Source organism: Dendropsophus ebraccatus, chromosome 2 (genome assembly GCF_027789765.1).
Source record: "Dendropsophus ebraccatus isolate aDenEbr1 chromosome 2, aDenEbr1.pat, whole genome shotgun sequence".
In the NCBI taxonomy this organism is placed as follows: domain Eukaryota; kingdom Metazoa; phylum Chordata; class Amphibia; order Anura; family Hylidae; genus Dendropsophus; species Dendropsophus ebraccatus.
In genome coordinates this window covers 104,027,801-104,052,167 of record NC_091455.1, presented here as the reverse complement: position 1 = coordinate 104,052,167, position 24,367 = coordinate 104,027,801, and the positions used below count along the sequence as shown (strand labels likewise).

The window sequence follows — 24,367 nt, the reverse complement described above, 5'->3', positions numbered from 1 at the left end:
GCATTACTTGGCACCTCCAAAAAAGGTTTTTAAATCTACTTGTGCAAGAAAGGTATACAAATGTGTAAATGGCTTCTAGTTTAAAAAAGTAGGCCTTACAGAAATACAGGATGGGTGATTTTTTTTTTTTTCCCCCCTCCCTTTCTGACAGGGTACACCTGCTGCCACCTCTCTCCATCAGGAACTGTTCTGAGCAATAGTGAAAGCCCTATAGAAAACTGGAGTTTTGTTTTTTTTTTGGTTTGTGTTTTTAATAGAAATGGTTCACAAATAGTTATCTTCTGCTGTGGCTGCATAGGTTCTGTTTTTTTTTTTTCTTTGCGCATGATCTAATGGGGTGCCAAACCCATAACACAAATTTGTTTAAAATGATTACAATGCAGTCAGAGGTTAGCTGTAACTTTGAATCTCTTGACTGCGCTGTGATCTGTTTGGAATCGTGCAAATACTATTGTGAGTTGACCAGTGAATAGGTAAAAAGCACCATATAGTAAATGTATTTTACTTTACTTACTTTTCTTTTTAGACATTACACATCATACGTCAGTTCCTAAGAAATCAGCTGGCAAATGTTCTGTCACAAAGTGAGTAAAAGTTTTTATGTTAATTTGGTATCATAGCCACAAAATTTTATGGCTTGGAAGAAGGATGATTTATGCTATGGCATAGCATAGATCAGTATATGCAATCTAATGATTGCATATTTTACTGTGAAATATAAGTGTTTAAAAAAAAAAGTGTAATATATTTTGTTTTAAGTATTAAAAAAAACCCTTATAAAACCCCTCCCAACAAAAGTTTATTATACCTCCGTTAAAATTAATTTGCTACCTACATGAATCCTCCTTGGCTCCCCCTGTCACAATTTATGATACCTACACACCGCTCTGTGACCTACTTCCAAGATGCTTTAAGAGAAAAAAGGTATAAGCAGCACCAGTAATGCAATAATCAAGATAGGAGAGTGCACATCAGACTGGACTCTTGTCAGGACACAATTAAAAAATAAAAAAAAGTGGTGACAGCTTGTGTAATGGGAAAAAAATGACTTTATTCACACCCTCTTGCACAATGTTTCAGCTATAATCTAGCTTTTCTCAAACTTGAGTCAGTCAGTTTTTTCACATTACAAGTGCTGTCGCCACTGCTGTTTTCTACTTTCAAGGTGGATTTGTGGACTGGGGACAGTGTGCTCTTTCAGTCACCGACTGCTGCAGTCAATTATTGGCTGAGCTGCCGGTCACTGCTGTCCATCGCAGATTTAGGAGAGTGATAGGCAGTTGAAAAATTTTACAGGGGAACCAGCAACTAATCAGTTGTGTTGACAACACCTAGTTGGTCATTCAGACATGCTCTTCTGGTAAGAATAACAGGAACAGCACATCAAAGAGCTATAAAAAAAAAAGTTCCAGAATTGTTCTGTGGGCATTGCATGCATTTGCTAAAAGGAGCAATGAGACGGAATAAAACACTTGGCACAGTTGGGGGGGGGGGACAGCTGCCACTCAATGTAATGTACAAAAACTATTTACATTTTTAATATTTAGATTTAAAAGTTTTTGTTTAAGGAAAAAAAAATTTTTCCCCGCAATACCACTTTTAGATGGGTCAAATACATTTGCCTATATAGCGTACATGTGTTACTTAAACATGTCGTCTTGCAAATCTGTCTTCAATACAGATAGTATTTTGCATAGGTTTTTAATTTTCAGCACACTATTTGGTCTTATCTAGAGAGTACACCTGCATTTTTATGTTAATTTTTTTTAATCAACAGTTTTATTGCAACAAAAACTTCTTGTGATGGGACTTACATGCCACATGCTGAGCAGAATGGTAAAGACCGGAGTAGAGAGAACTATACTTCTGAACATTCAAGCATTGGACACCAGGTGAGAACATCATGTAGTACAGAGCTGTTCCTACAATGTTTCCACATATGTTCAGCCATACACAAAAAGACCCAAATGGCCATATCTCAGCCCCCACACAGCCAGGAGTATGTTGTGCAGGAATTTTTGAGGAAGTTTTTGCTCTTTATTTAATGTAGAACAAATTGGGTGCACACAAATGCATGCATTTGACTTCCATAATAAAAAAAAAAAAACTAAGGATCAAAATGCATCCTCTTTTTAGCGTACACAAAAACGTGGTCGACCATGTTTTTGCGTATGTTAAAACAAGATGGATCTTGATGCGTTTTTCTTTTTATAATGGAAGTCAGTGAAAAAACAGATGCACACAAATGCGTAAGTTTTTCATCCGTTTTTTTTTTCTCATAAACGGATGGGAGAAAACAGTGTGAACCAGCCAACAAATAGTCTTGCTGATTTTTATTTTTTTTTCCTTCCCTAGTAGTAACTAGAAAAAAAAACAAAAAACTTGTGTGCAAATTGATCCACTATTCAAATAAACTCTGAAATATTAACATGATTGACATAGGGGTACGTGGAATTGTTCAAATTCTTAAGATATAGGGGGAAGGTTTATCAAACCCTGCCCCCCCAGTGTCCACCACTGAGCCTGTATAGGCCTATGGGGGACACTGGGGATGGGGCATGGTCACATTTTCCTCCATGTTAGCTATCATATAGACACTCAACACAGAGCAGGATGGCACAGCCTGGAGGAGGGGTGTCTGATTTTAGTTCTATGAGGTACACAGGGAGCTGCTGTCAGTATATACAGTGAATATACTTACTATTACTATACACTGAGCAATTTTAGTGGCCAACCCCTTTAACATGGTAACCCTGTAGAGTTGCACATGTTGGAGGCTTTCATTGGAATTTTTACAGCAAAAAGACAGTTGGCAAGGTCATGGTTGTCTAGTAATGGTAAAATTGTGTTTTTTTTTCTTTAACAGCAACCATTGGATAAGCGGAACTTCCATCCAGTAGGACGGGACACCTCAGATAGGTGAGTAAGGGTCCATTTACACAGAGAGATTAGCTGCCAAAGATTTGAAGCCAAAGCCAGGAATTTATTTGAAAAGAGGAGAAATCTCAGGCTTTCCTTTATGACCTCATCTCTGTTTATAGTTTGTTTCTGGCTTTGGCTTCAAATCTTTGGCAGTCTGTAAGACAATCTTTCTGAGTAAATGGACCCAAAGATAAATTTATTTGCAGTTCTAATTTGTTAAGCATTAGATTTAAACAGTGTGTATGCAGCACTCGTGCTACTGTGTATTTTTTTTCCACCTTGTTGCAGACACACATTGCCTAAATGTAGCTTCACACGTACTGCATCGCAGTGGACTTTCTGCTGCAGATCCGCAGCAGATTTGACTAAATGAATAAACACAATATCAAATCTGCTGCGGATCCGCAGCAGATTTTACAGATACGGTACGTAAGAAGCTACCCTAAATAAGACTTGGTTATTATTTAAAGGGTGGTTTTAACAGTAGGTTTCTGAAAAATTTAGCATATTTCCTGTTTAGTTTTTTTTTTGTCCTTTTATAGAGAGATTTAAAACACTACAAACAATGCATTTTTTAACTTTGTCTAGTAACCTTAATCTTGTCATTGATGTGGTCTCTCAGCAGAAGTGCGCAGAAGTTAAATGGACGACCAGTATTTAAAGCAAATGGGGTGAAACCACCTCCAAACTTAAAGATTCTGACTGGGAAAGGTGATTATTACACATAGAAGTCTGGCAGTATCTGGCATGTTTCATCCTTTGTTGGCTAAGAAAACCTTGTAAATAATGCTTTTTTTTGCTTTATTAGTTCACCATGGTCATTTCATTTTAGAAATTAAAGGGATTATCCGGGCAGGGGAGTTTAGTCAGAGAGGGGAGGCGGTGATTAAAAACAATTACCTGCACTCTGAGGCTGTGAGGTGGGAGGCCCTCTCAGCTGGAAGCGCCTGCACAGCTGGGATAGAACATTACAATACAGGCAGAGGCAAGGTAGACAGGGCGGTGACTGCAGGTTATTGTTTTAAATCTGCTCCCCAGGCATAAAAATAAAAATATTTGGAGTGTACAAATCTTTGCTTCCCCCTTATGTTTCTATTTTCAAGTATCCTAATTGCTAGGGCTCCTGAAAATCACTATAGTGTATTTATAAGAACATGGGAATACTTCTAGGGCTGTTTTTTATACTTTAGAGCATGGTTGCTTTAAATATTGTACTGCCTTGTACTAATGCCTGAAATGCAACTAAAATCACATGAAGGATAAAGGCATACACAGTTGTAAAGTCAGCTTTACTGTCTGCAAGACTGCCTGTGGATTGTGATTCCAGTGCAACAATCCAAGGAATACAGGACACCTAAAACATACACTACTTACATTTCTTCATGCTTGAAAACCTTTCTAATGGTCTGTAAATCTGTGAAATTGGTATCTGCATTTAGTATAGCTGGAAGCTATAGAAATGTTACATCATTCTTTTACAGTATTGTCTTCTGCAGGTTTGCATCTTCAGACCAGACAATGTTTGATAGAACATTTCCTTTCTTTTATTTTTAGATCCAACGTTGGAAGTTGGGTCTGGGCATGAAACATGTGGCGAAACCTCTTCGGAGAGTTACAGTTCCCCACCTAGCCCCTGCCATAACAGGAGAGAGAGCTTTGAGAGTGAAGAAGAAAAAGACAGAGGTTGGCATTTAAATGGGGATAGCTTCTTTGAGAAAAGAATACTTTCGGATTTTTAGATAAGTTGGGCCGGGTGTGAAATAGAACAGCATGTAGGTGAACAGAAATCATTAGATTATTCAGTTCAGTAAGAAGTATGAAGACATGAATTTGAGCTTGGTATGTTTACATTCTTCTATTCCATAACTATTAAGCTGTAGTGGAATATATGTTTGTAAGGTAGTTCTTGCTGATGCTTCCTTTTACCCCTTTGAATTTATTGTAGAAATGTATTTAAAGTGCATGAGCATACAAAACACCTTAACCAAAATCGACAGTTTGTATTCTATGCATGTGCATTTGATGGAAATTTATGCATGGACATCGTGGATCCATTTCATTTTATGTGTAATGCGGAGTAGTTGGTGCTATTAAGACACAATTGTAATAAATATATAAAGGGGTTTTCTACGTTTTAAGGGGGTTTCCAAGCAAAATTGCCTGAGCTATCCATATCTAGCGATCAGTCACTGATTGGCACTCCCGCTACACAGTGAACAAAGCAAGCTATTACTGCAGCTCAGGTCTCATTCCGGTGAATTACAGCTGAGCTACAGGTACACATCACCACCACTGCCCCAGTAAACAGAGACAAAGTTTAGATAGGTGCCGAACAGATGGGTTTAAAGGGGTTCTCTGGAGAACAATTTCTTTCAAATCAACTGGTGTCAAAGTTATGAAGACTTGTAATTTACTTCTATTTAAAAATACCAAGCCTTTCGGTACTTATCAGCTTCTGTATGTCCTGCTAGACGTGATGTATTCTTTGCAGTTTTACATGGTGCTTCCTGCTGCCACCTCTGTCCATGTCAGGAACTGCCCAGAGCAGTAGCAGAACCTCTCCTGCTCTGGAAAGTTCCTGACACAGTTCCTGTTCCCTATGAGGCAGAAAACAATTGCCCCTATCACAGGGAGAAAATTCCTTCCTGACTACAGTGGCAATCAGAATAATTCCTGGATCCTGAGATCTAATGCCCATAACTTGTAAGATTATATTTCTCGTGGGACTCATTGGGGGACACAGATACCATGGGTATAGGCTGCTGCTGCTAGGTGGTTTAGACACTTAGGGCTGGTTCACACTGAGCAAACACTGCGCAATTCCGTGGTGGAGCTCTCTGCCGCGGAATCCTGCCGTGCTCAGTGTGCTGCTTTGAGTGAAAGCCTGTCCGCTGCCGCCACTCTCCGCTCGAAGAGTGAACATGTGGGTACAGTGGGTAATCTAGACCCACCCTGCTTCGCCCCTTTCCCTGAGCCCCGCCCCTTACCGGATGCCACGGCATCCCGCCACTTTTTTCCGATATTGTGGCTCTCCAGAGTACACACTGGGCTGCTTCTGCCCTCTCCCGATATGCCCCGCCCCCTTTTGGGCGCTGCACAGCCCGCTTCTTACCTTTTTGGAGCCTGCTCTGGGATGCCCCACCTCCTCCCTTCAGGCCCCGCCCCTTCTGGGTGCTACGCGGGCCAGAGAATTGCGCCTCTTTTCTTAAACTGTGAAGCCTGCACTGGAATGCCCCGCCCCCTTTTGGGAGCCGGACGGGCCGCAGCGTCCCACCTTAATCTTACTTATGGCTCTCTGTGGAGCCTTTACTGTAGGATGCCCCACCCCTACCGGTAGGCCCTGTCCCTTTTCGGGGGCAGTGCGGACTGCGGCATCCCCTCTTCTTGGCTCCCTCCAGAGCCTGTGTGCTGGTGCTGCTGCTGCTCCCCTGCTGTGTGTGTGGACTACTAATGGAGCTACCACACACTGTGCTTCCTATTCTCAGCAGCTTGGGACACTTGCTGTGCCCCTCCTGCCATCTACTGGTGGAAGTGTGTTATTACACCATTACATACATGAGAATGGCTTGCAACAGGCCAGGCTTTTATTATGGCCAATGTTCCAGCAACCCTTGGTCTGCAGATCCAGCATTTTTGGTGCTGGTTCATCCCTCTGTGTTAGATTTTGTGTGTGTATGTGTGTGTAATATATATATATATATATATATATATATATATATATATATATATATATATATATATATATATATATATATATATATATATATATATATATATATTCTATGATTACATAATATACACACTCTGGTCTTCCTCCAACCACATGCACACTGACACATTCTGTGCCCTCAGGGAGTTCCTTCTGCTACATGGTGTTACAAGTAGGATCCGGTACGAGACACGTTACTCGCTACTAGACTGAGTTTACTGTGTTCTGAGCAGAACCCTCTGCTACTTGGTGTCACGAAAAGTTCATGGAACCAGACATGTTACCCGTCAACCAGGTGGTGTATCTGTGCTCTGTGCATAACCCTCTCCTACATGGTTTCACAAGCAGGAATCGAAACCAGACACATTACCGTTCCTAGGGGGACTACTGTGTTCTCAGGGCAGAATCCTTTGCTAAATAGGAACCAGACACATTACCTATTACTATGCGGTGTTCCTGTGCTCTCAACAGAACCCTCTGCTACATGGTTTTTCATACAGGTTATGGGACCAGACACATCGCCAATTGCCAGTCATGTTCCTGTGTTACTCAGGGCTACCCACTCTGCTACAGAATGTCACAAGCATCACATCAGCCATTAGCGGGCGGGGCTTCAGACCTGCCTCTGATCTTCATGCCATAGATTCCTATGCCACAGACATAGAACTGGACATGTTACCCCCTGCCAGGTGGTGGTACACGGTTATTCAGAGCTTTGCTCTCTGCTGCATGATATGGATCCAAGCCAGTCTACATACTGCAACTGGTGAGCTGCTTTATTATAGTGTTACATTTGTAGTCACGATTACAATAGTATTTTATGTACTTAGCGTGCACAACACATTCTTTTTTATATTTTTAACTACTTTTACGGGTGGAGGCAGTAACCACCACATACACTGGTCTGCTACTAGTGTATATATCAGGAGCGCGTTTGTTTTACTTTTTACTTAACATGATATGGATCCAACTACTTGTAGTTCGGTGCGCACAGATCAGGGTATTCGGTTACACGATGTAACACACCTCCTTCAGGTCCACTCACTATCCTTGTGATTCTGGGCCTTTCTCGTATCCAGTTCTCCTTTACATTGGGACACAGTCCTGATCTTTTCCCTGCTCCCAGACCACACACTGCAGTACTCTGTTACATGTCTAGTTTACATGTCTGACCAGGCACATTACTTGCTTCCAGTCCTCTGTTACTTTCTGCTTGCAGATAGTATGCTCGTGTTACCCTGTATTACCTTTCATCCTCGTAGGACTTCCATGATCTGTACCTGTCACATCAGGGAATCATCATAGGGTAACTTGTTACTACACCATGATGTCTTCTATATGTTTCCACTAACAAGTCTCATTAACTGCTCTCAGGCAGCGTAACCTTGTTGTATGCCTCTTGTGGCTATATTCCTTATAAAGCCCGAGCATCCTGCTCCGTGTGCCACGTAACAAGGTACAGAATCCCCTGCTTTACCTGACCCCGGACTGTCATTCTCTGGTCCTCTGTGTGGCTGGCAGCATACAGATCGTCATTATTTCATCCTGGTACTGTCAGGGTGGTTCTTCTGTCCTTTATCTAGGCATAACTACCACGTTCTGGCATTTGTCTCTCTGGCTGTTACCCAGTAGTATGGCTTAGTAGTATTGCTTAGACCGCCCCCTCTGCTATATTGCAGATGGCCCTCAGCAAGGTTTGGTCTTATTTTCTCATGGTGCTCTACTTCAAGTAGCTGTCTTTGGTCAGCACCAGCCACATTGCATCTTCTCATTGATCCGGGTAAAGTGAGGTCTCTTGGTTCCTTAGGTAAAACAGTAAAGGATTTCTTCTGCCTACATGACTATCACAGTGCTACTTTAGGACTTCACCTTCTGCATCTGCCTATGGCCAACATGCCAAGTATTCAGTCTTCTCTCTTAGGCAGCTGCAGTCTCAAAGGGTGAGGATTCCTGTTTACTTTGCTGCGGACCTGTAGGGGTTTTCTCGGATGCATTCAGCATCAACTCTTGCTCCCTTCCTAGTTGGTGGTTGTGTTGGTGCTATTCTCTGCCTTCTCACCAAGCTCTTTTGTCTAGCTGTTATCTTTCCCACCCCATGGACTGCTTTTGGACGTCCCATGGTATCTGTGTCCCCCAATAAGACGCACGAGAAAAGAGGATTTTTTTACTCACCCTAAAATCTCTTTCTCGTAGTCTTCATTGGGGGATACAGCACCTACCCATTTTCTTTTGGGTTTTTCCTTGGTATGGTGGTTTTCTCCATTTTAGTGTTATTCCTCCCGTATCTGTTTTTGACTTCTCCTGCTGCTCAGGTACAAACTGGTTTAGCTCAGTGCCTGTGGGCGGGTATATCCTGCTTAGGAGGGGGTCACTTCCTTTGTTTCTCTCTTAGTGTCAGCGCCTCCCTAGTGGCAGCAGCCTATACCCATGGTACCCATTTCAGAAACTGCACCCCTCAAAATCATTTCCAGAAAGTTTTTTAACCCTTTAGATGAGTCACAGAAATAAAAGCGAAGTGTGTAAGAAAATTTGAACATTTCAATTTTCTTTGCAGAAATTATATTGTGATCCAATATCTTTTATAATAGAAAACCTATTTCCAGAGAGATCCACCACAATTTTTATTGCCCTGTTTCTGCAGTTTATAGAAATATGATATGTGGCCATATTGCATTTGACGCAACATAAGCCTCAGATACAAAGGAGCGCCTAGTGAATTTTGAAGCCTCCCATTACAATTGGCCAATTTTCAAAGTACCACTTCTGGTTGGCAAAGGCTCTGGGGTGCCAAAATTTACCAAAAACGCCCCTAAAGGACACCATTTAGAAAACTACACCCCTCTGGTAACGTAACAAGGGGTATAGTGAGCATATAGACCCCTCTGGTGACTGACACAAATGTGGAACAATGTGCTGTGAGAATTTTTCAGATTCACAGGGGGTTATAAGAAAAAATAAACCACTAATCCTGTAGAGCAATTCACCCCGATTACAGGAGTACCCCACATGTGAACACAAAGTGTAAAGCTGGTGCATGGAAAGCCTCCAAAGGGAAGGAGCACAATTTTTATTTTGGAAGCTGGATTTGGCCAGAATTGAGGACAAAGGCCATTTCGGGTTCGCAGAGCCCCTGTGCTGTCAAAACATTGGAAACCCCGCACAAGTGACCCCATTATGGAAACTCCTCCCCTCACGGAATGTAACAAGGGGTATAGTCAGCATATGGACCCTACTGGTGACAGGCACAATGTGGCGTGAAAATGAAAAATTTATTTTTTTACAGTAAAACCTTGGTCTAGCCTTAAATTTTTCAGGCTCACAAGGGGTTAAAAGAAAAAAATAAAGGTTAGTGGAGGGCAGACTTTCCATGTCTGCATCACATACTGATGTGGAAAGTCATACTATTCTGACAGTTGACCAGTGTGAAAATTGGAAATTCTACTTTTCACCCACTGTAGCACATTCAATCTAGGAAAATACATTTTTGAAATGCTCATACACCCTACACCCCTAAATACAGTTTTTGGGTGGTGTAGATCCTGTAATGGGGTTCTTTTTATAGTTTCTCTATTTTCCTGAGAATGTCTGCAACTGTCAGCCAACGCTGTGTAATAAAAACCTTTATTACAGAGTAAAAAAGGAGGTTGTTTGACAGGTAAAAAAGCTGTTTTTGTTTAATGCAGAAATCTAAAGTTTTGTATGTAGAAAATTAGCTTTTTTTACACAGATAAAAAAGGGTTCTAGAGCTGTTAAAAAGCTTTTCTTTACACAGGAAAAAAGTTTTGTGTTCAGAAAAGAAAACCTTTTTTACACAAAGAAATAGCAGGACAATATCACCACCGATCAAGGGCCGGAGAGGGTGGCAAGGGGATAGGAGAGGGGAGAGGTTGGCAGCAGAGGGTAGAAGGTGGCAGCAGAGGGTAGAGGTTGTCAGGAGAGGGTGGGAGGACGGGGCAGACAGCAGCAGAGGAGGCAAAGGGGAGGGAGACAGGGAGCTAGCTGATCTTCTGACACTATAGCAGCACAGGGGGAGGAGGAGGCACAGAGGTAGGATAAGGCGGCAACGGGGATCAGCAAAGGCTGGGCCGGCGCCCGGATTGCAGCTGAACTCCTTCTCTGCTCGCCGATAGTCACAGGAATGAGGTGAGTAGAGAAGGTGCAATATTTGGCAATGGCGAATTCGCCTGTGATTGGCCAGCCGGTGGCTACCGGGCGATGAGGGGGCATGGTGCCATGGGCACGTGACACGGGCAGCACCGATTACCGCTCTATTCCGGTATAGCTGGATTTCGGCGTCACGTGGGGCGGTGCGAATGCCCCCTATGTGACACAGGAAGATGGCTACTGTAGTAAACAGCAACCATCTTCCCCCGATCGTGACCCGGCGGCGCCCCGTTAAAGGACCCGCATATCGGTACGGCATGGGTCCTTAAGTGAAAGGATTCCATGACATACCGGTACGTCATGGGTCCTGAAGGGGTTAAAGTGGACCCAACACTGATCCCTTTGGTACCCCACTAGTAAGTAAACCCCTGAATATGTTCTATCAATGACCACCCTCTGTTTTCTATCACTCAGCCAGTTACTTAACCAAAAATACCGATAGTCTCTGGTGTCGGTTAACCGACCTCAACTTGGCCAGGACAGTATCTGCAGTATTTTGTATTTTTATCTCCTGGTCTGAGCTGTCCGACCTGTCAGAGCGCCTCCTCCCTGCTCCAGTCCCGGCTTGTCAGTACCTTCCCCCTGTCAGAGCGTCCCCCAACACACACACACGCAGCCCAGTTATGTGCAGGGACGCCAGTATCAGAGCGGGAGGTGGAGAAGCAGCAGTGGTGAGAGTGTCTGAGCGCCCCATCCTCCTGCACCCGGCCCATCATCCGAGCGACTGCACCCGGCCCGTACGAGCGCCCCCCCCCCCCGCATCACCTGTTGTCCTGTGTGTGGACACGGCAGGATATGGAGGAGCAGCATTTGGGAGGCTGCTGTACTGTAGTTCCATCAGCATCATTATCAGTACAGTGCTGCAGCTTAGGAGGAATGAACGTTTAGTCATATATACTGCTATTAGCCCCCCTGTATAGTCATATACTGCTTTCAGTCCCCCCCTGTATATACATACACCCCTATCAGCCCCCCGTGTAGTCATACACCCGTCTGTCCCCCTGCTTAGTCATACACTGCTATCAGCCCCCCGTATAGACATACACTGGTATCAGCCCCCCTGTATAGTAATACACCCCTTTCCCTATGTAATCCCCTGTAGATACACGTCCAGGTCTCTGCTGAGACCCCCTAATAATGACGATAAATAATAATAATAATGACAGTGGACTAAATGGCACAGCCTTGGGTTGCTGCTCAGTGGGTTACTTTTTTTTTTTACTTTTTTTGAATCAAAATATTGCTGGTTTGGCATGGCAAGTGGGTGTGGTTTGCAAAAAGGGGTGTGTCATAATTATCGTTTAATTATCGTTACCTCAGCTACAACTGCGATATTGATTTAGGCCAATATCGCCCAGCCCTAACTTACAGTAGCTGTGAGTACTAGAAGGCTTAAGAATTTTGAATATAAACAAACTACAAATCTACGTAACTTCTTGAAACTAGTCACTTTTGGGGGGAGGGGGGAAATTCGCTGGCGTATCCCATAAGTAATTTTTGTTTGTTTGGCTGTCCATTTAGCTAACCTATATGCCTTTTTACTATTTTTGACAAAAGATGCAACATTGGCTTAACGAGAACCTGTAGCCAGACCCCCAAAAATGAGATGTTTCTATCGTAAAATGGCTGAAGGTGCCCTGATTACCCAACACCTTACAGTTGTTTGACACTCACTTCTGTTTTAAAGATGTGTGGGTTTATAATTTCTGTTTAGTCAGATGGGTGTAATCTTCATTTTAATAATGGGAGTGAATATGAGGTGATGGGTGCGATTATACAGTCAGCAGTTGTGAATCTTTTACATTGATGGGCATGTATACCTAATACATACCCCTGACTTTATAATCATGCCTATCACCTGATATTAAAGGGGTTATCCAGCATTTACCAAGAGTGCAGGAATATAGAAAAACATGTTATGCTCACCTCTCTGCGCTCCCCTGGTATCCCAATGTGGCCTCTCCGGTGTCCCCCGCTGACTGCAGCCCAGCTACTTCCAGGACAAACTTGAACCTTAAACATTACACCTTGGTAGTGATAGCGGGCCTGGTGTCAGTGGGGGACACCAGGGGAGCATGGAAAGGTAAGTACCATATAATATATTTATTGCTTACCAAGAGTGCAGAAATATATCAAAACTTTTTAATCGCTGGTTAGGCTAGGTTCACACTGCTTTTTCAGCATCCGTCTAACGCATCCGTTTTTTGCAAAAAACGCATGAAAAACTGATTGCAAAAAACGGATTCATTTGTGTGCATCCGTTTTTCCATTGACTTCCATTATTAAAAAAAAACGGATCAGTTTTTTTTGACGGACCAAAACGGACAAAAAAACGTTGCTGACCCTATTTTTCTGGACGTTAAAAAAAACGGATCCGTTAAACGGATGCTGAAAATGCAGTGTGAACCTAGCCTTAACCTCTTTAATCCATTTGACTATTAACTAAATTTTTTAAGAAATTTTAAACCCACATATCTCTGGAATAAAAAGCCATATCAAGAAACTGTGAAGAGATGTGTAAACAGGGCATCCTAAATTATTTAATGATGGTAGTGTCGCATTTTTTGGGTTGACTACACTTTTATATAGACACTGTTCTATTCAAAGAGAAACTGAAGCCATTTGAATGCACAATCCTATCTTGGCAATAAAGAAACAGACTGAGCAATAGCCAAAATGCAATTTGTTATCGACTGCCCCAAACCATTTTGGCTATTTTTACTTGCACTTTTTTAATTTTACTTTATTTATATTCAGTGTGGATTTCCCTCATTCTATTTTTTTATCTTTTTTCTTTTTTCCAGATTCAGACAGTAACTCAGAGGACTCCCCCAAACATGTTTTCACAACATTTGGAGCAGTTAATGCTACTACTCCCAAATTGTCTGAGCACCTTAACAGTGAAGACAGTACTACTGAGACTGTGAACAATCCCAAGTTCTCACATTTTCATCTTTTGCCTACATTGCATTGTATGATGCCGAGCAGTACAGATAAATTGGAACATGGTCTCCCACCATCCATACCCTCAGATGCAAAGACTCTTGGTATGCTTGTTAGTCCTGTATCCATGTCCCCAGTGAGAGAAGTGTTTCACCAGAATTCTCCTGGAATTAGAAGTCCTCCCACAGCTTCTGTTTTGGCAGAATCCGAAAAATGCATTGACTTGCTTCCTCCTCCTCTACCTGTTCCTTCTACTTTTCTCCCTCGTAATTGTCAGCCAAGCAGCCCTGCCGTGCATAGGATGAAGATACCTGCTCAGGGGCCAACAGAGAACTGTGCAGTTAATGGATCAACACAGACTAATTTGGGAATAGGGACTGCCAGTGCTGGTTTCATATCCGTTCACAGTCCTAATGGGTTTACAGCCTCCCATGTCACTGCTTCAGACCCCCTAGCTAAACCCATTTCACAAATAGCAACTCTTAATCCAGTTGCACCTCACTTAGATGGAAATACTGGAGCAGTGCCTGCAACTACAAACCTGAAATTGGTTCTCCCAGGCACTAACTTGCCTGCAGCACCTCCAGCAGTCTCTTTCCCTATTTCAGCATCGGCGCTTGCTAGTGGTATGGTGCCTTCACCAAATACTAATGTGCTGAATGCTTCTGCTACTGTTGCTGTTACTCAGCCACCTAGCTGTGGTATAGGTCAGTTACAGTCAGTTCCTCCAATAGTTCCCACCCATAGCCCTGGACCAGCACCTAGTCCAAGTCCTGCATTGACTCACAGTACTGCACAGAGTGATAGCACTTCCTTCATTAGTGCTGCAGTTGGTAATAGTAGCACAAATGGGGCAATCCCGCCTACTCAGCAAGTAGGACAAGGGGCCTGTGGGTCTTGCGGACGTCGATGTGGATGTGGAAACAGCGGGGCTATACCCTTTGGTAGTTTCTACTATCCGAACACAATTGCTGGACAGATGTATACAAGAGTTTCCCCACTTTTTATTCCATCAATTTGCAATAACTCCTACCTCAGCCAAGCACACCAGAGCAATGGGACGCAATTTCCTGTCTTCCTTCATCAGGCTCCCCCTTACACCAATGGACTAATACATGACCCTGTTCTTGGAGGTCAAGCCAACTATGGTATGCAACAGATGGCAAGTTTTGCTAGGTTGTACCCAATGTACCCAGCAACTAATGTCGTAGGCAGTGGTAATGGATCAGTGACAAAGAAAAATGGAAATATTTCTTGCTATAACTGTGGGATAAATGGTCATTATGCACAGGACTGTAAACAGCCACCAATGGAAGCCAATCAGCAAGGTAATCGTGATAGTTCCCAGAGGACCTGTTTCTAACTGTCTTGTCTTTCCTTTCCTCCACATGATGGCTGTGATGTAGCTGTGTGTTTGTGTGAATGTGTATTACGTAACTCTGCAATGGTGAAGATCTGCTTTGATCTTTGTCACCATTGGCATATTGTGTATTAACAGCACTGAACAAAAATGAAGAAAAAAAGATAAATGTGTAACTTCCTACATGTCTTGATGATGTTTTGTATTTCATTTGTGCCTAACCATTTAAAACTCTTGTGCCTCGGTAACTCTATATCACTGTCTATTGTATGACATATTTACAGTGTTAGCCTTTTATAGCCAAAAGAAAAAAAATGAAGAGTAAAATAAGAGCACAGCCCCCAAAGTATGCAGCGTGAACGTCCTGTTTCTGGGGCTGTACAGTAAGGTTCTAGAGAAGTTTTTTTTTTTTTTTTTTTTTTTTTTTTTTTTAATGCTTGGATCCTCCATTTTTAGAAAGTGCCTTTTTGTTGTGCTTCTTTGTCCACGTTAAATCTTTTTGTTGAACTAAATTCTGCTTTGTGAACACTGACTTAGCAGTTTTTTCTCCCTGTTTTAGGCACTTTCAGGCTGAGATATCTCCCTAATCCCTCTAATGATTCTTTGGATTCTGCAGACTGACACCAGTCCACAGAAAATAAATGACAAAAAAAAAAAAAAAAAAATGTTCTCAGAGTCCACTTGTTATGGTACAGAAGTTTTCCTTTGCTTTTTAATAATGGGAGCTAAGCTCTTGCCATTGCTTCACCCTGTTGGTAAATCGTTATCTGTGCCATGGAACCTGGAGTTGAAGACAGGAAGCAGCCATGACGAAGAGCGGTTTAGTAACCTAACTTGGATAGTCAGTTCTACAGGATCTTGACCAGGAGACTAGGAGGTTTCTTTATCGATCCCAAACTCTTCATAATCCAGAAGACTTGACTGTGGCACCTTGCATTTATTCGATGGATCTAGAGACTTTGTGCAATTTTGCATCCTCTCTACGTATATGGCTGTAGATAAGGAAGAGCTTCTCCACTGTATGTTCAACAATCTCAATAGATTTATTTTAAGATAACCGGTGGAAAATGAGAATCTGTGTTCATTCATTTATAGTGGACCTGTCATTGCTTGTACATAAATGTTTTAGGTGGAAAAATTCCTATACTGAGCACTGGCAATCCATGTCGAGAGTACTCCTTTATCGTATTTATTTTGAGAAATAGGAGTTGAGTTGACATGACTTGAATGATGCCTCACAACTGTTTATTCCATTGATGTGGATTTCCCTGAATCTGTTATCCCCTTCTCTGACAGTTGTCTGAGATGTTTCAGTCTAGGATGTAACCTATGTTTTAGGTTTTTCATTTAAGCTTGTCGGACTGCCGATAAATTTACACGTGTGTGGGTGAAGCCTTCACACTAAGGTCTTGTATTTTCATCTAGGCAGAACATTAATGGTTTTTTTTGCAAGTCACACACGCAGGTCTAGTTTATTTACACTCAGGATGTATGACAGTATTTAATTCTAGAAAGCCTTTTACTGTGTAAATTTGAGGAATATCTTTGCTCCTTAGAAATATATAAGCGTTACTATTAGTTTTTCCATTTCTACCACTAAATGTAACGCATAATGTGAAAGTCTAGACTTTTTTTTTTTTTTTTTTTTTTTTTTTTGATGTCGACTAATACTGCTGTTTTTCAGTTTATATACCATAAACTCCTCACCAACATATGCACTACAGTCCTTTCTGCCAGTTAATGTTTATACCTTTGTGCACTGAGGTTATCTGGGAGTTATGGACATGTTTAAAGCAGCAGTCACTTACCAGCATTGTATTGCCTTTTTTTGGCCTTCCTATCATTAAAATTAATCTGTCGTCATGTTTTCGCTGCCTTATTTGAGCATAGCTTAACGTAATGACAAACACGTGATTATAGCGGTTTCACTTGCCCATATGGTGTAGTTGTCACAAAATCAAAGATTAGAAGCGGCACAAGTCAAGCAGTGCGTCAGCCTAGTGTTTTAAGGGCATCAGGTTATCCCTGCCCTCCAAGTGCTGATAGCTTTTTTTCCTATCCCTATTGTGAATCATCATCATGGGAGCCCAATACTCGTCAATATGGAGGACCCATTACATGTGTACATCATTGCAATGACAGTACTGGAAGTGAAACTTTTAGAGTTTATAAAACCTACTATATATTAACAGGTGACAACTCTGCTATAATCTCGGTCTATGCCACTACTTTGAACCACCCTCGAATAGGGCAGCATAAACCTGGAGACAGCAAATGTGAAAGGAAATCTAAGAGAATGGGAGGATAAGATGTCTTTTACATAGGATAAAAATTTCTACAGCAGCCATACCTAAGCTTGTAAATACATGTGTAAAACTACATGTATAGTGTTATAGACCAGAGCATAGGAAAGCAATTGTTACAATGTATAGTCACTTCCATGCAAGTTGCAATACTTGAAAAAAAGAAAAAAAAAAAAAAGTAGGTTTGATATAAAACACCTTTTTGTCCTCCCCAGCTAATGTTTGTATTTTTTTTTTAAGGCATCAAATTCTGATGTCTGAGAACAGCGTTTAGTTGCTAGCTCCTATAAAGCTTTATTTAAGAAGAAATAGCTTATATTTTATTTGAAATTCTAGATATTTTTGGATATGACTGAATGCTATGAAGGTAGTACAAATCTCCTCTGTGGTTACAAAAGTCACCCACTAACAGAACACCCAGAGTAGAGGATTCTACAATTCTGTACTGTAAGAGCGACGCATTACCTTCTCATTGTTTGTATGTTTACCATATTCTTTGATATTTCCAGTACATACTAGATACAGCATGTACTGGAAAGGTTACTTATATTTCTAGAAAAGATTTTGAATTTTATGCAAAATTATTTCCTTGAATTAACAGCAATAAAAACAAAACAAAAAAACAGGAAAGCATTACACGTGTATTGCAGCTTTATTTACTTTGGCTGGAAAGTTTGTTGCCTTGCAGCCAGTGTGGTACTTTATGTTTGGACTGAGAATTTGCTGGGGTACACTCTAATAGATTTAGGGTGTGTATCGAGTTTGCAGCAGATTTCATGCTGCAAGTTTCACAGCAAACTTTGCTGTGATACTCTGTACTGCTATGGCCTATGGCTCTGTATTCTCGCAGTGGATTTTCATTCTGCTCTGAGAATGTGGCCACTGTCTACTTAACTCTTAAGCTGTCGGGCTTTAAACAAACTAATACTGCTTTCCTTTGCTTCCCAAGCTTCTGGGTCACTGACCTCCCACTCGGTGGGACAGCCCACTGATTAGCTGAGTGGGAATTGGCTAAACAATGGTGTCGGTACCGAGCCATTGGTACATACTGTGGAGTTACAGCATGTAAAATACAAATTGAATCTTCATACAATCTTTTTAGATCATAACAGAACAATAGAAGTAACCACCATCGTAGGAGTCAGTGGGAAGATTCTGAGACCAGATTACTTCGTCCAGATACGAAGTAGAATGCAGGAGAAAAGGGAGAAAGAACCAGGGGAGGCAAGTATGCCGGTGTATATTTTAGTGCACTGGTGGGCACGGTGTTAACTTCCCTTAAAAAAACAAAAACAAAACAAAACATGAAAAACCAATAAAAAGTGAGATTTGTCTCCCAAAAATATGCGTATCTATGCTGTCAGTTTCCCTTTTTTTTTGTTATAATTTATGCACATTATTTACCATTAAAGGGAATCTGGGCCCTACCTGAGGTGCTTACAGTGTGCTGTAGTTTGCAGTTCCATAGTGAGCATAGTGCTTTTTGGTAGTTTTCCATACAGTGGATTATGCACAATTTCTTATCTCCTACTGTACTGAAGAGGCAAAGAGGAGTTGTTTGTGCCACACTCTGGCATACCTCACCACTCCTTCCCCTTCCTCCTCTTCATGAATAATCAATGCTGCCCGCCCCCTGCTTGGCTGTCAGCCAGTGTCTCTGATTGCAGATCAGTCCTCTATAGGCAGTTTGTCTGAAAGAAACACTCATATAGTTGGAGCTGTGGTCTGGGGGTAACTCTCCTGTCTAGAGACCTGCCAGCAGTTCATTCTCTGGTTCGAATCCCCTGATAACTATGAAATATAGTTCTTAATTTTTTTTATGTTTTCCTCGTTTATTGTATAATTTTCAAGGTTATGTTCACACACAGTATTTTTGCTCAGTATTTTGCAACCAAAATCAGATTGGGATTGAAAACACAGAAAGGCTATGTTCACAGACAGTTGAAATCAAGTGAATGGCTGTCATTTAATGGCAAATAATTACTGTTATTTCAAAACAGCGTCTGATATTAGCCATTAAATGACAGCCATCTGCTCAGTTTCAACAGTGTGAGAACCTAGCCTTTCTGTGTTCTCAATCCACTTCTGGTTTTGGTTGCAAAATACTGTGTGTGAACATAGCCTTAAAAATGATACAATAATGAGAAAAAAAAGGACCTCTGTTTCATTTCCATCAGGGGATTCGAACCAGAGAATGAACTGCTGGCAGTTCTCTAGACAGGTGAGTTACCCTGAGACCACAGCTCCATTGCAGCATTGCTTATTCATGAAGAGGGAGGAGGATGCATGCCAGAGTTTGGCACGAACAACTGCTCTTTGACTCATTAGTACAGTAGGAGGCATAATATTGTACATAATCCACTGCATGTTAAATTATCAAAAAGGCACCATGCTCACTAGGGGCTGTCAGCAACTAAGGTAGGGCCCAGGAGCTGACAGATTCCCTTTAATCATAATATAATTGTCATACTTGAGTATTTGTCTCAAGTGTGCCTGTGAATGTTTGCATGTTTACATGTATGTGATTATGCATGGGTATACATAAAGCCCCTATTATACTTGGCGACTGCGAGGAGCAAACGTGCTGTCAGCACTCCTTTGTTCCTTGTTCCCCACTCGCTTCTGCTGCTATTACACGCGGCAGCAGCGGGCAGGTGAGTACAGGGGGGGCTGCCCTGGTGATCGCTAGATTGTCTGGGCAGCCCATAGAATATAGCAGCGGTCTGCTGCCACCGCACCTATTCCACGGAGCGACAGCAGCAGATCGCTGCTATATTAGTCGTTTGTCCTTCAAAATGTTAAAAGACAAACAACTGCAACGATCAGCCGACCGTTCGTGTTGGCTGATTGTTGCCTTCTATTACACAAGACAGTTATCGGCCGATATCAGCTGAATATGGCCGATAATCGTTTTGTGTAATAGGGCCTTAAAGAGACACTGTCACCTCCTTTTTGCATTCTGACATCTCTACACAGGTGTAAAGGGTAAATTTAGCGGTTTTCATACCTTATTTTATATCATACGTCATAGTGCTTGTTCAAGTAAAAAGTCATCTTTTATCAACTGCAGATTGTGTTAAGTGGGTGGGGCCTTGTGACATTAGTGACACTTAGCCCCGCCCACAATGCCACAGTTGGGCCCGCCCCCTCGCCAGGCTGGCCAAAAGGTCTAGACCCCACCCCTTTACGTTGGCCAACCAATAGGCGTCAAGGGGTGGGGCCAACGGTGCAGCGCTAAGTGGCGCTAATGCCGTGAGGCCATGACCACTTAATACAACCTGCAGTTGATAGGACACTTTTTACTTGAACAAACACCATGACGTATGATATGAAATAAGGTATGAAAAACGCTAAATTTACCCTTTACACCTGTGTAGAGATGTCAGAATGCACAAAGGGGGTGACAATGTCACTTTAAGTGTACAAGCATGGGTGCATGTGTGTGCATCTGTGTATGTATGTATGTGTTTGTTTATGTATATGAGTGCATGTTCATGTGTGTGAAAGTGCATATCTGAGTGGGTATCTGTGTCAGTGTAGTAGTGTGAGATTATGGGCACATGAATATATTTTTGGTGTGAGTAATATGTAAATATGTTTGCATTGCAACTGAATCCCTGTTCATATCATACTATTAAACAGTTTGAAGTAAGTGCTGAGAGGCTAATAACTTTACCAGGGACATCTGAGTGTGGGGGCATTCAGAGAAAGATATTGCCCATAGGATCTAACTGTAAACCACTGTCTTGACTAAACCATGTGTATCTAAGATTATTGGGTTATTGAGAAAAATAGAGACAGTCATTCTAATCCTCCAACCATTATCATAATGAGACTACTGTCACTTTGCTGCTGCTGTGATTGAAAAAAGTTTTCTGAAAGGTAGTGTTCCCTGTTATTCAGGGGACTGCTGGCTTTGAAGAAATACAAGATTTGGTATTTAATTTTTAATTATTAAAGGGAACCTGTCACCCCAACACCCAGGGCAGAACCCACTGACTAGGGCTGGGCGATAATGGCCTTAATCAATATTGCGGTTTATCGCACATGTAGCCGTGGTAATGATAATTATGACATGCCCATTTTTTGCAAACCACACCCACTTACCATGCAAAACTGGTGATATTTTAATTCAAAAAAAGTAAAAGAACTCACTGAGCAGCAACTCGTGGTTAGTTTATAATCATTATTTGTCATTATTGGGGGGTCTAAGCAGAGACCTGGACATGGGCATACACAGGGGGTCACCTAGGGATAGGTGTCTATGACTATATGGGGGGGTTGGTTGGATTGGGGTGTATTACTATACAGGAGGTAGATAGAGATAGAAGTGTATGACTATACGGGGGGTGGATAGGGGTGTATGACTATACGGGAGGGCGGACAGGGGTGTATGACTATACAGGGAGGGCGGATAGGGATCTATGACTATGGGGGGGGCGGACAGGGGTGTATTGCCATATAGGGGGGCGGGTATGAGTGTATTACTATACAGGGAGCTGCATACTGGGACCTGTAGTTCCCTCTGTAACAGTACAGGACTGTAACATAGGAGGAATGGATGTGCTGCAGCAGGCAGGATACCACACACAGCAATAACTTATCCTGCCTGCTGCAGCCCATTATTTCTCCTATGTTACAGTCCTTTACTGTTACTTAGGGAAGTACAGGTCAGCCGCCCCCTAATGCTGCTCCTCCATCTTCAGCTCTCACATGCCGATGTTCCTGCATACACAAGACATTATTGTGCAGCGCTCGGTGGCCGGGTGTGGGGGGGTTGCTCGGACTGGACTGGTGCCGGTGGAGGGATCCATCCATTGGTACCAGTCCCCCCCCCCCCCCGGCCGCTGAGCGCTGCACGTTTAATGTCCTGTGTATGCAGGGATGCCGGACAGGAACAGACTGATGGGGAGGGTGGGCGCTCAGACGGGATTGGTGCGGGAGGAGGGCTGTGCACTCAGGCATATTCTCCCCTGGACTCTACTGCAGCGATTACGCCAGCCACGAGTTTGTGTGCAGGAGCACTCTGAGGAGACAGAAGAGGGCACTCTGGGAGATAAAAAATACAAAATTACCGCAGATACCATCCTGGCTAGGTTGAGGTCGGTTAACCCACGCCACTGACGGCATCGGTATTTTTGCGGTATGCTGCCCAGCCCTACCAACGACCCCCCCCCCCCGATACATATCCCCTCCAGCTTGTCTGTTTTCTCAATATGCAAATGAAAAGACATGAGTCTGATGCCCATAAGAAATCACTGCTCCAGCGCATTCCTATGGACATCAGACTCATCTCATTTGCATATTGAGCGGGCGGTGATTTCTTTTTAGCATGACAAGTGCAAGGGGGTTAGTATTGGGGGGGGGGGGGTCGGGTGGGTTCTGCCGCAGGTGCAGGGGTGACGGGTTCCTTTTAAAAAAATAAAAAAACCACGAATTCTGAAAATAGTTTTTGTGACTACTTTAAAAATAAGTGTCCCTTTAATTTTTTTTCTTTTGCCTGTCATTATGACTATTTTGTGTCATTAGTTTTATTTGGAGAGTATATGGTCTGTTTTTTATCAGAAAAGTCTCATGGTTTACGGCAGGTTTTAGTGCAAACCTGACAGTATTTTGGGGATCACAGTGCCTTTTACATATTCTTTAGGTGACCTTGCCAGGAAGGTATCTGTTATGGTATGGCAGAATCACTTGGCACATTTGTATATGTTGCAGCGAAATGATAGAATCAAGGATTTGATCAAATCCCGGGAAATGATGAAATGGCCAAGCTCTTCCATCATTTCCCTGAAGAAAGTCAGGGAGATGATGGTATGAAATTCTATCATTTCCCCTGCAACATACCGCTCTGCTCTCACCGTCCGCCCTGCCGACATATGACTGCCGCTCATTAACCCCCTGCAACATGCCTCCTGCTCCACATCCGCCTCTGGTCCCGTGTGATGCTGCTGGCTGGGTGGGGGGAGCCTCCCCAGCAGGGCCCAGCACTTTTCATCTGCTGCTGCAGCCATGTTGAGCTCTTTGTGAAGGGGAGGAGAGAGCAGAGCAGAGAGCTGGAGGATGGTGGCAGACATCATCCCCTGAGCCCCGCCATCACAGCCTGACCAGGACACCTGCTGCTGGCTGCATTCTCTCCTGTCAGGAGCTCCAGTGCCATCTTGGTCCTCCTCCCCATGGTGCCTGCTGGGGAAGGGACAGGACACGCTATCATGGGCCCTCCTGCTGTGCCTGCCTGGAGGTCCGATGCCTTCTTGTGCCTCCTGCTCCATGTCCATCCCTGTCAGCTGTGTGCCTTTAGAAAGGCCACCACCATCTTGGGCCTGCTGCTGTGCCTGGCCTTCTGTGAGTAACACAGGTTACTAAAATGCTGTGCGGATGGGGAGAGCAGAGCAGGGAGCAGAAGGCATGTTGCAGGGGAAATGATAGAATACTATTCCATCATTTCCCTGAAAGGGGTCAGGGATTTTATCAAATCCCTGACTTTCTTCAGGGAAATGATGGAAGGGCTGGGCCATTTCATCTTTTCCCGGGATTTGATCAAATCCCTGTATCTATCTAGCAAGAATTGATAGAGATTTTGCTTTGTTAAGTTGGCAGTTGGCTTATCAGCCTGCTGCCTTTTAACTGTCTCCGACCCTGGAAAAAAGCTGGATCCCGTCTTGGGAAACTTCTCCCAGTTGCCTGGACTAGATCCCGCCCTCGCCAACTGCCGAGCTAACAAAGCGCTTAGTTAATACTGTAAATTTGCTCATGTCTAATAGATGGGGCTAAAGAGACATGAATGGTCAGTTTAAAACCTTTTAAACTATATAGTTCTGCAGCTGTTTGTTCATCTAGTGAATAAATGCAATACTAAGGCTGTGGTCACAGAAATTGCAGTATTGTCACGGTACTGCAGGGTTTTCATTGAAATGGCTCAGGACTGCATTGAAACAGTATTGTGTGAACATGGCCTTAGTGGCAGTA

At 42.8% G+C, this 24,367-nt stretch overlaps 1 protein-coding gene across 3 annotated transcripts in view; it reads left to right on the top strand.

The window, feature by feature from the left end:
* The window catches only part of ZCCHC2 (zinc finger CCHC-type containing 2), a 43,239-nt gene extending 25,205 nt beyond the window's left edge, over positions 1-18,034 (top strand). The window contains exons 8-14 of one of the 3 annotated variants that reach the window (XM_069958125.1): positions 527-584; positions 1,778-1,892; positions 2,867-2,919; positions 3,548-3,633; positions 4,477-4,605; positions 13,600-15,066; positions 15,658-18,034. In XM_069958125.1, the coding sequence (XP_069814226.1) occupies positions 527-584; positions 1,778-1,892; positions 2,867-2,919; positions 3,548-3,633; positions 4,477-4,605; positions 13,600-15,066; positions 15,658-15,719 (1,970 nt within the window). In that variant the 3' untranslated portion in view covers positions 15,720-18,034. Of the gene's footprint in view, positions 1-526; positions 585-1,777; positions 1,893-2,866; positions 2,920-3,544; positions 3,634-4,476; positions 4,606-13,599; positions 15,067-15,657 lie in introns of all 3 variants that reach the window. The other 2 variants (XM_069958124.1, XM_069958126.1) reach the window with 2 other exon arrangements.
* The last annotated feature ends 6,333 nt before the right edge of the window (positions 18,035-24,367 follow it).